This window comes from Hyla sarda, chromosome 1 (assembly GCF_029499605.1).
Source record: "Hyla sarda isolate aHylSar1 chromosome 1, aHylSar1.hap1, whole genome shotgun sequence".
NCBI lineage: Eukaryota > Metazoa > Chordata > Amphibia > Anura > Hylidae > Hyla > Hyla sarda.
In genome coordinates, this window is record NC_079189.1 from 42,934,945 (window position 1) to 42,947,619 (window position 12,675).

At 44.0% G+C, this 12,675-nt stretch overlaps 1 protein-coding gene across 6 annotated transcripts in view; it reads right to left on the reverse strand.

The window, feature by feature from the left end:
* The window catches only part of CTBP1 (C-terminal binding protein 1), a 659,916-nt gene that overhangs the window by 412,420 nt on the left and 234,821 nt on the right, over positions 1-12,675 (reverse strand). For all 6 annotated transcript variants that reach the window (XM_056554666.1, XM_056554659.1, XM_056554676.1 and 3 more), the window contains one exon: positions 950-1,109. In XM_056554666.1, the coding sequence (XP_056410641.1) occupies positions 950-1,007 (58 nt within the window). In that variant the 5' untranslated portion in view covers positions 1,008-1,109. The remainder of the gene's footprint in view (positions 1-949; positions 1,110-12,675) is intronic.

The window sequence follows — 12,675 nt, forward strand, 5'->3', positions numbered from 1 at the left end:
TTGGGACAATGTTGGTTTGGTCCTATACATATTAGATATTGTACAATCCTGCCTAAAACATCAGGTTCACCTGCCGATTTTTCCAGTATAACGTAGATGTCTGTACATCTGTAGATGGTGATGCATGTGTTAGGGTCAGTACAGTAGAACCTAAATCTCAGCACTCACCAGATGTAGATGCAATTCGTAGTGTTTGTTTCCCATCACAGAAGGAGAGTACAGGAAACGTTTCAGGATTAAATGTTGAAACGTGTCCTGTACCCTCTTTTTGTGAAACAAACTCTTAAGAATTGCATCTACATCTGGTGAGGGCCAAGATTTATGTCCTATTGTTCTGAAATGGTCCCCACTATGTGCATCACCTCCCATAGAAGTGTCTGCCCAAAACAAAAATTGGCAGGTGAACCTGATGTTTTTGGTAGAGTTGTACAACATGTAATATGTATGGGACCAGACCAACATGGCCCCAAAATTAGAAGGGCCATTAACCTATTCACCAACCTTCCAAACATGAAAGACCTGCAAAGGCTAGGGTACAGTCCTATGTTCCACCTTCTCACAACTTTAACAAATGCTGTTCTCAAACAGGTCCCAGAGCTTCAGTCACAAAACTCAGCCAAAATGACTGAACGTGTAAGTTCAGCGGTGATCTCCTACCAACTCTCAGTTATACAACCTCAGCAATTTTATCACTCAGCATGAGCTGCGTCTCTCCACACTGACCTTTACAGAAGGGGTGGGAGACCAACACAGGACTTTCACTGAATGATTTCAGGTTCACTTCTAAGACCTACACAAGGCTGTCAAATGCTAAACCCTTATTCCCCTTTGCCTTATTCATTAATGTGCAACATTCTTCCATATACGGCTCCTTTCTCGCCCTACGATAACCATTTTGTTCATGCAAAAATTACTTTAACATCCTCTGAAGAATACGTGAGGTCCTCACCTTCAAATATCCGATCTAATCTCTGGCGCTTCACTTTGTGTTTGTCCATGAGAGACATGTGACTTGGGTGGCACTAGTTTTCCCCAGGAAGTTCCCCACCACTGGTACAAGGATAGTCCACCACAGAAAATATGACCTTGTTTTCCAAGTAGAAAATTACCTGCAAAGAAAAAGAAATTTATTAAAGTTATCATAATAACTACGCCAGTGGTTCTCAATCTCTTTCATGACTGTACCCCCAGAGGGTGAAAGTATGTCTGTGGGTACCCTTTGCGCGTAAGTTCGCGCGAGGGGTAACCGCAGACAAAATAAGTAATAAAAGTACTTAATTTCATGATGGCGTGGGCTTACCTTTCTAATGCGATACTTAATCCCCTTGTGCTTATATTCCCCCCTCCCTCTGATCTCCTTTTGCCATAATCGGATATTCGGATGTTATTGTATGTATCTCATATATTGGCCTAGGGGGATCGGAGGATGGAATAATGGCACAAGGGGATTAAAATGGAGGGGGGGGGGATGATAATGATTACCCCCTCCATATTAATCCCCTTGTGCCATTACCCCCCCCCCCCCCCTCAATCTTAATCCCCTTGTGCCATTATTCGATCCTCCGATCCCCCTGGGCCAATATATGAGATACATACAATAACACCCTCCCATACTGCAGTGTTACACTTAGTTTAACATGCTTACAGGGCCTGTGCCTATCCCGTTCGGCGGGAGTCGGAGGGCTGCACTGACAGGTGACGTCCTTCGGCGCTGTGTCGGCACCTTCACGTAACGTCAGGGACATCACACCTCAGGCCCGGCAGCCACTGCAGCTCACATAAAGTGGCCACAGCTCCGGGCCATGGTCCAATAAAGTGAGGTGCCGTGGCAACTGCGGCGTCCAATCCCCGTTCTGGGCTGACAATGCATGGCCAGTATTTGTCAGCGAATTGCCATACCCCTGCATAACCGTACGCATACCCCTGGTTGAGAACCCCTGAACTATGCTACCAAATAACTTATCCTTAGACCTGTATGGGTTGTGGTAATGTCGCTTATCTATTCAGTAGTTGGAACCGGGCAAACAATATTGGGAAAGATTTATTAAACCGTCTTAGGCTGGGTTCACACTACGTTTTATCCCATACGGGAGCGCATACGGCAGGGGGGAGCTAAAAGCTCGCGCTCCCGTATGTCACCGTATGCGCTACCGTATATCATTCATTTCAATGAGCCGACCGGAGTGAAACGTTCGGTCCGGTCGGCTCATTTTTGCGCCGTATGCGCTTTTACAACCGGACCTAAAACTGTGGTCAACCACGGTTTTAGGTCCGGTTGTAAAAGCGCATACGGCGCAAAAATGAGCCGACCGAACGTTTCACTCCGGTCGGCTCATTAAAATGAATGACATACGGGAGCGCATACGGTGACATACGGGAGCGCGAGCTTTTAGCTCCCCCCTGCCGTATGCGCTCCCGTATGGGACAAAACGTAGTGTGAACCCAGCCTTATAGTAATATTCTCTTTGTTGCCTTTGCAGATTTATTGCTATGGAAAACAAAGAGAATCTTACCATAAGACAGCTTGTATAAACCATATTAACCTGTTAACCAGACAGATAGAAAAATTAAGTGGTATCTCATCCCAACCTTTAATAAAGCTGTATTATACCCTTTAAAACCACAGGCAAAATGGCAACCATTTCTCATATCGCAGGCAGGCATATCGTTAGGCTAAGCCATCAATATCCCATTGGTGGGGGTCTACCTCCCAGAACCCTCAGGTTCAGCAGAATGAAGGGCCACAGCACTCCAGGGAGCAGTAATTTCCTTTTATTGTTTACCCTGACACAGCACTGCACAAAAAATTGTGGCCATGTCTGGTAATGCACCTCAACCTCATATACCGTCCTTATATACTATCGTCATATCCCATCCTCATATCCCAACCTCCTATCCGCTAGCATATCCCGACCTCAAATCCCAACCTCACATCCCGTCCTCATATCCTTTCCTCATTTCCTGACCTCATATCCATTTTTGTATCCTGTCCTCGTTTCCTGCCTCATATCCCGTCCTCATATTCCGACCTCATATCCCATCCTCATATTCCGATCTCATATTCCATTCTCATATCCGTCCTTTTATCCCATCTGCTGCACTAACTATTCTCTGCCCCTGCCTGTCAGACAGTCGGCAGGATGTGTAAAAGTCCCGGGCAATCTCAGCAGCCCAAAAGTAACACGATCAGGAGATGTACCAGAAGTCTAATAGACTTGCATGTGACTTCAGACAAAACTTTTCACCCTCACATAAGGAGGTGGGTTAGGGTTGACTTATCTCTACTCTATGTTTAGTTGACATATAAGTAACATATGTATTAAGTTTCCTCTAAATATCTCCACCTAGAAGCTATGCTGGAACATACACAATTCCATATGCTGGAACATAATTCCTTCCATAAACAGCACCACACCTGTCCTCAGATTGTGTGTTGTATTACAACTTGGCTCCATTCACTTCAATGGTACTGAGATGCAATACCACATGAAGCCTGAGGGCATGTTTGGTGCTGTTTTGGAAGAAATCAGTTCTGTATTTCTAATCCTGGATAATGCCTTATATATACCGTATTTTTCGCCCTATAGGACGCACCGGCAGATAAGACGCACCCAATTTTAAAGGTGCAAAATCTAGAAAAAAAAGATTCTGAACCCAACAGTAATCTTCAACCTGCGGACCTCCAGATGTTGCAAAACTACAACTCCCAGCATGCCCGGACAGCCAACGGCTGTCCGGGCATGCTGGGAGTTGTAGTTTTGCAACATCTGGAGGTCCGCAGGTTGAAGACCACTGGTATCGGAGGTAATACTAACGTGTCCCCGCCACTACGGACCCATCACCGCTGCCCTGGATGTTGCTCCATCAATGTCGCTGCGTCACGTGTTGTCCCCGATGCTCTGGACATCTTCTTCCCCGGGATCCATGCTCTCCGTCGCCGTCATCACGTCGCTGTCATCACATCGCTATGCACGCGTGGATGACGGGAGGGCGTGCGCGACAACGTGATGACGTGGAAGGAGAGCGCTGACCATGCAGGGGATCCCGGCACGGAGCAGACACCGAGGAAGCAGGTAAGGTCCCTCCCGGTGTCCTGTAAGCTGTTCGGGGCGCTGCGAATTCACCACGGCGGTCCCTAACAGCCGGGTTAGTGTCACTTTCCCTTCAGACGCGGTGGTCAGCTTTGATTGCCACGTCTGAAGGGTTAATACAGGGCATCACCGCGATCGGTGAGGTCCTGTATTAGCCGCGGGTCGCGGCCGTTGATGGCCGCAGGGACCGCCGCGATAGGAGTGTATTCGCCGTATAAGACGCACCAACTTTTTCCCCCCAGTTTTGGGGAAGAAAAAGTGCGTCTTATACGGCGAAAAATACGGTAGTTTTTATTAGATTAAAATCCACACCACACTCGACCACAGGCTACGTCTGACATTATAGCTCAACAAATGAATACCGCAGTACCAGGCATAGCCTATGGACATGAGTGGCGCTGTTTCTGGACGATACAGTATCGACCTTGTTTTCTAATCTCATACAAAAGCTTTAAACCCCCCTAACATAGTCTCAATGCTCAGTACAAAGGGCAAATTATTCTGTGGAACTTCCAGTTCTTTTATGCTTTTAAAATGTATTCTGTATTTTAATAGGGGGAAAAAAAGAATAATAAAACAAAGATGAAAAGCCAGAACACTTTCTGAGAATTTGCACATTTTTCATTTTGCAGAGGATGTAGGGAACATCTTGTTAGCTGAACACATAAGACCAGCTACTAGTTATACATCTTAATATTTCAATGACAGAAAATATCAGCACTTAATAAATAAAATCTTGTGGAGCAAATTCAAGGACACACTACTCAAGTTGTCACATCGACTGCAAATAAATGCTAAAGTGTTCCGCAGAAAAGAATGCATGATTTTATGTATACAAATTCCTAGATCTGGTGATCTCAAGACATCCTTCATCATTGCCATATCCCTTCTGTCATCTAACTCAGGGGTTCTCAACCTTTTTCGCGACTGTACCCCCAAAGGGTGAAAGTATGTCCGTTGGTACCCCTCGCACGTAAATTCACACGATGAGTACCCGCAGACAAAATAAGTAATAAAAGTACTAAATTTCATGATGACGTGTGCTTTCCTTTCTAATGTGATACTAATGAGATACTTAATCCCCTTGTGCCATTATTCCCCCCTCCCTCTGATCCCCTTTTGCCATAATCGGATAATGGCAAAACAGAAATCAGAGGGAGGGGAGAATAATGGCACAAGGGAATAATGATTACCCCCCCCCCCCTCCATATTAATCCCCTTGTGCCATTACCCCCCCCCCCTCCATATTAATCCCCTTGTGCCATTATCCCCCCCTCAATCTTAATCCCCTTTTGCCATTATCCCCCCTCCATCTTAATCCCCTTGTGCCATTATTCCCCCCTCCCTCTGATTCCTTTTTGCCACTATTCCCCCCCCCCCCCCCCATCTTAATCCCCTTGTGCCATTATTCCCCCCTCCGATCCCCCTGGGCCAATATATGAGATATATACAATAACACCCTCCCATACTGCGGTGTTACACTTAGTTTAACATGCTTACCAGGCCTGTGTCTATCCCGTTTGGCGGGAGTCGAAGGGCCGCACTGACGGGTGACGTCCTTCTGTGCTGTGCCGGCACCTCCGTGCAATGTCAGGGAAGTCACACCTCAGGCCCGGCAGCCACTGCAGCTTACATAAAGTGGCCACAGCTGCAGCTCCGGCCGCAGTACAATGTAGTGAGCTGCCCTGGCAACTGCGGCGTCCAATCCCTGCATGGCCGGTATTTGTCAGCAAATTGCCATACCCCCGCATAACCCTTGGTATACCCCTAGGGGTACGCGTGCCCCTGGTTGAGAACCCCTGATCTAACTGTATCATAAGAGGAGCTAGAATAGTCCAAAATAAATGTCCAAACTTTGTATAAACCTATTTAGGGAGACATCCACTACCTTCATCAACATATGCCACAGCAACCACAAAGCTGGCCATACACAAGCATAAAACTGGTCATACGCAACCATAAAACCGGTCATAAACAAGCACAAAGTTGGCCATAAACATGCATAAAACTGGCCATACACAGCCCAAAAAACTGGTGATACACAGCCAAAAAACTGTTCATACACAAACATAAAGCTGGTCATTCACAACCATAAAGCTGGTCAAATACAACCATAAAGCTGGCCATACACAACCACAAAGCTGGTCATACACAACCAAAAAGCTGGTCATATACAACCATAAAGCTCGTCATACACAACCATAAATCTGACCATACACAACCAAAAAGCTGGCCATACAAAATCATAAGGTGGGCCATACACAGCCATAAAACTGGTCATATGCAACAATAAAGCTGGCCAAGCACAACCATAAAGCTGGCCATACAAAACCTTAAATCTGGTCATACACAACCAAAAAAAACTGGTCATAGACAACCATAAAGCTGGTCATACACAACAACAAAAAACTAGTCATATACAACCATAAAGCTGTTCATACACAACCATAAAGTTGGTCATACACAACTATAAAACTGGTCATACACAGATTTCGGCAGGACAAATTTGTGGAGTGCGGGGGATGTGATAAGGGTTGATAAGGGTCATAGTCCTTGAGATGTCACTTGATAAAATTGTGCAATGCAGAGTTTCTTGGTAAACCCCACAATATCCCAGAAATGACACTTCTGACAGCCAGGGTTTTGGTGAATGCCTGGCTTTAGTTATACCTAGGCTCACAAGACTCAATCTCCTCAGAAATATGTAGTGTCAAGGCCAAGACTAGACTCAGACTCACTAAAGAGAAAGAAGTTCCACCTAATTCCAGGCTAGGGGAGTGGAATTAATACAACTCTAGCAGCAATTGACTAGGAGTCTTGCTTGTGACTAGATTCTTGTGACTTTGTTTGGTGAAGCAGCTGGTACAGCTTGCACTTTATCACCACAAGTTGACAATCTAATGTTTAGGGGGACATCCTGGTAGAATTGGGAATAAGAAGAATCAAGCATGTTGGAATTCAATTACCCAAACATTTTTTCGTAGGGAGATAAGCCACTGGAAAAGGTGCCTGGCGCTCTCACCTCTTCACATTCAGAACATATGCGCATCCAATTAAGCTGAACATGTATGTCTATGAGGTGATCAGGATCGGAGGGGTTTGGGTCTATTCACACGGCAGAATGTCCGCTTGCGGAATTCCGCCTCAATTTAAAGCCCATCGACTTCTATAGGATTCCGCACTCCCATTCACACTTCTGAATTTCCGCCTGCGGAATTCTGCAAGCGGATTAGATGTTGGCCAAATGAGGACAGCTATCTTAAATGTATGTGTAGTTTCAGTTTCGGAGGCTTGAAAATCCAGAACTTGAACTCTGCAGTCTGGACAATGTTTAATGTAATTTAGGTGGTGCCTTACTATTAGGGCACTGTATGGTAGTATTTTTTGGGGTTCTGTGATGCTCGGTGATATTTGTTTTGCATTGTATAGTGGTCATGTTTAGACAGTGCTGAGAATATTTTGTCCGGGAGCTATTATACACTTGACCACAACAGTTGCTTTACCTTGTCCCCATCTGATGACCAGACATAGCAACAAAACAATTCACCAACACATCGTCTCAACCGTAACAATACCTTGATGTAAAAAATGTACAATGGCATTTCTAAGCTATATGACATGAAGGACTGCATTTATTTCTTCTACTAAATATTCCATCTTGTGGCCAACTTTTAACCTCCTGGTGACATCTTGACAAATTGCAAAGATAATGAATTGTCACTGGCTGTTCTTTCCAATCACGCCTCAGCCACAGGACAGACTAAACCTCCTAATGTTTTTTGGACTACATCCTGTCACTAGAATCAATCAGCTTTTCGGAGATCTGTATCATTACCTTCCCCCCACCCCACCCCACCCCACTCCATTGTGCTATCAAAACACCAAACACTATACCACAGAGGGGATAGAGATCTTAGGTTTAACCCTAATTGTATGGCGTTGGGTTCATGCTTTTTCTCGTATTGTTCGCATGCCGTCCCTGTGTCAGACAGCATGTTAGGAATCACAATGGAACAAGAGGCAGAGAGAAGATACATTCACTGACACCACAAACAGACTTGTAATTAAGACAACACAGCTACTGTAATTAATGGGCCGCAACCCCAACAATTATGTGAGTGGCCCAACTTATCAAAGGGAACGATGAAGCCATTTATATTGGTGAAACAGAACTACGAGGGAGACAGCGCGGATGAAATCATCTCACCATGAAGATCAATGAAGATCAAGAGCGGATACAACGGAATCATTTATAGGAAAGAATATATCAACTGTAATACTGCCCCCTGTGGACAAGAATATAACTACTGTAATTCTGATGCCTGTGTACAAGAATATAAGAATATAACTACTGTAATACTGCTGCCTGTGTACAAGAATATAACTACAATAATACTTCCTCCTATGTATAAGAATATAACTACTATAATATTGCTCCTATGTACAAGAATATAACTACTATAATACTGCTCCTATGTACAAGAATATAACTACTATAATACTGCCCCCTGTGTACAAGAAAATAACTACTATAATACTGCCTCCTATGTACAAGAATATAACTACTATAATACTGTCCCTATGTACAAGAATATAACTACTATAATACTGCTCCTAAGTACAAGAATGTAACTACTATAATACTGCTCCTATGTACAAGAATATAACTCCTATAATACTGCTCCTATATACAAGAATATAACTACTATAATACTGTCCCTATGTACAAGAATATAACTACTATAATACTGCTCCTAAGTACAAGAATGTAACTACTATAATACTGCCTCCTAAGTACAAGAATATAACTATAATACTGCCTCCTAAGTACAAGAATATAAATACTATAATACTATAATACTGCCTCTTACGTACAAGAATATAACCTCCTAATAATGGACCTGCCTGTCCTGCCCTGCCCGCCTCTCCTCCTTATTGGAGCAGACACCCCCCTGGCTGTCAGAGGCGGTGTATTGCTGCAGCGGTGCTATCTTTGAACTAACATCCCGTTCATCTGCCAACCAGGCAAACTAGTTGGGGTGTACAAGATCAGGACTAGCCTCCCTGACACTTATCCCTCTACCCCGCCTTCAAACTGTCACAAATCTATCTGCCTCTCTCTTCTGCACCTCTATACCACTATATCCCCGCCCTGCCCCTCAGACTTCTGAGCAGCAGACTCCTCTCCATATTATCCCTGACTCTCAATGTTTCTTGTTGTTCGTTTAGATCCAGGATCTGGGCTTCCGAGCACACAACAAGTTTACATTCCGCACAGCTGTATGCCCCCTCAAAGGGATATTCAAGGAAGGCATACATAGCACAAGATGTACATTGGACCGCACTGTCCAACACGTAGGTCATTGTATACTTATGGGGATGAGAAAGCCTAAAACACAGTTATCCATAGAGACAGGTGGGAATAATTATAAGTGACTCTTCTAAACTCCCAGAATTTAAAGTCACTGAATTTTAAGTCACACACTTAAATAGCACACACTTTAACCCATTAAGGACGCAGGGCGTAGAGGTACACCCTTGTCCCCCGGTACTTAAAGGGGTACTCCACTGGAAAACATTATATATATATATTTATTTTTTTAATCAACTGGTGCCAGAAAGATAAACAGATTTGTAAATTACTTTTATTAAAAAATCTTCCAGTACTTCTCAGCTGCTGTGTGATCCACAGAAAGGAACATGAAGTGCTTTTCTTTTTTAATTTCCTTTCTGTCTGACCACAGTGCTCTCTGCTGACACCTCTGTCCATGTCAGGAACTGCCCAGAGCTGGATAGGTTTTCTATGGGGATTTGATCCAACTCTGGACAGTTCCTAAAATGGAGGTGTCAGCAGAGAGCACTGGGGTCAGACAGAAAGGAAATTCAAAAAGAAAAGCACTTCCTGTGGATCATAACAGCAGCTGATAAGTACTGGAAGGATTAAGATGTTTTAATATAAGTAATATACAAATCTGTTTAACTATCTGGCACCAGTTTATTTAAAAAGATTTTTTTCCAGTGGAGTACAAATTTAAAAATCTTAATCCTTCCAGTACTTATCAGCTGCTGTATGCTCCAAATGAAGTTTTCTTTTTGAATTTCCTTTCTGTCTGACCACAGTGCTCTCTGCTGACACCTCCTACTCTAAACAGTTCCTGACATGAACAGAGGTGTCAGCAGAGAGCACTTTGGTCAGATGGAGAAGAAATTCAAAAGGAAAAGAGCTTCCTCTGGAGCATACAGCAGCTGATAAGTACTGGAAGGGTTAAGATTTAGAAGTAATTTACAAATCTGTTTAACTTTCTGGCAAGAGTTGATTAAAAAAAATTGTTTTCCACCAAAGTACCCCTTTAACTCCTTAAGGACTCAGCTCATTTTGGCCTTAAAGGTGTACTCCGCCGCTAGGCATCTTATCCCCTATTCCAGGGGTTCTCAACGAGGGGTACGCCAAGGGTTATGCCGTTATGCGGGGGTATGGCAATTCGCTGACCAATACCGGACATGCATTGGCCAGTATTTGTCAGTTCAGAGCGGGGATTGGACGCCACAGTTGCCACGGCAGCTCACTATATTGTACTGTGGCCGGAGCTGCGGCCACTTTATGTGAGCTTCAGTGGCTGCCGAGCCTGAGGTGTGATGTCCCTGACATTGGGCGGAGGTGCCGGCACAGCGCAGGAGGACGTCACCTGTCAGGGCGGAATAAAGGCACAAAGGGATTCAGATGAAGGGGGGTGGGGATAATGGCAAAAGGGATTAAGATAGAGGGGGGGCATATTGGCAAAATGGGATTAAAATGGAGGGGGATAATGGCAAAAGGGGATTAAGATGGAGGGAGGTAATCATTATTCCCCCCCCCCCCTCCATCTTAATCCCCTTGTGCCATTATTCTCCCCTCCCTCTGATTCCCTTTTGCCATTATCCGATTATGGCAAAAGGGGATCAGAGGGAGGGGGGAATAATGGCACAAGGGGATTAAAGGGGTACTCCAGTGGAAAACTTTTTTTTTTTTTTTTTTAATCAACTGGTGCCAGAAAGTTAAACAGATTTGTAAATGACTTCTATTAAAAAATCTTAATCCTTCCAGTACTTATTAGCTACTGAATTCTACATAGGAAATTATTTTCTTTTTGGAACACAGAGCTCTCTGCTGACATCATGACCACAGTGCTCTCTGCTGGCATTTCTGTCCATTTTAAGAACTCTCAAGAGTAGGAGAAAATCCCCATAGCAAACATATGCTGCTCTGCATAGTTCCTAAAATGGAAAGAGATGTCAGCAGAGAGCACTGTGGTCATGATGTCAGCTGAGAGCACTGTGTTCCAAAAAGAAAATAATTTCCTATGTAGTATTCAGCAGCTAATAATTACTGGAAGGATTAGGATTTTTTAATAGAAGTAATTTACAAATCTGTTTAACTTTCTGGCACCAGTTGATTAAAAAAAAAGTTTTCCACCAGAGTACCCCCTTTAAGTATCGCATTAGTATCGCATTAGAAAGGTAAGCACCCGCCATCATGAAATTTAGTACTATTATTACTTATTTTGTCCGTTTGTACCCCTTGTGCGAACTAACACGCAAGGGGCACCTGCGGACATATTTTCACCCTTTGAGGGTACAGTCGCGAAAAAGGTGGAGAACCACTGCCCTAGTCAAAGGTTAAAATGCATCCCCAGCACATTCACTCACTCGCTGTCTCAGTTGCTTTTAACCCCTTAAGGACGCAGGACGTAAATGTACGTCCTGGTGTGGTGGTACTTAACGCACCAGGACGTACATTTACGTCCTGTGCATAACTGCGGGCATCGGAGCGATGCCCGTGTCATGCGCGGCTGATCCTGGCTGCTGATCGCAGCCAGGGACCCGCCGGCAATGCGGGCGTCCGCCATTAACCCCTCAGGTGCCGGGATCAATACAGATCCCGGCATCTGCGGCAGTGCGCGATTTGAATGAATGATCGGATCGCCCGCAGCGCTGCTGCGGGGATCCGATCATTCAGAACGCCGCACGGAGGTCCCCTCACCTTCCTCCTTCCGGCTCCCGGCGTCTCCTGCTCTGGTCTGAGATCGAGCAGACCAGAGCAGAAGATCGCCGATAACACCGATCTGTTCTATGTCCTATACATAGAACAGATCAGTATTAGCAATCATGGTATTGCTATGAATAGTCCCCTATGGGGACTATTCAAGTGTAAAAAAAAATGTCAAAGTAAAAAAAAATTGAAAAATCCCCTCCCCCAATAAAAAAGTAAAATGTCCGTTTTTTCCTATTTTACCCCCAAAAAGCGTAAAAAATAAATTTTATAGACATATTTGGTATCGCCGCGTGCGTAAATGTCCGAACTAAAATAAAATGTTAATGATCCCGTACGGTGAACGGCGTGAATGAAAAAAAAAAAAAAAGTCCAAAATTGCTACTTTTTTAATACATTTTATTTTAAAAAAATTATAAAAAATGTATTAAAAGTTTTTTATATGCAAATATGGTATAAAAAAAAGTACAGATCATGGCGCAAAAAATGAGCCCCCATACCGCCGCTTATACGGAAAAATAAAAAAGTTAGAGGTCATCAAAATAAAGGGATTAT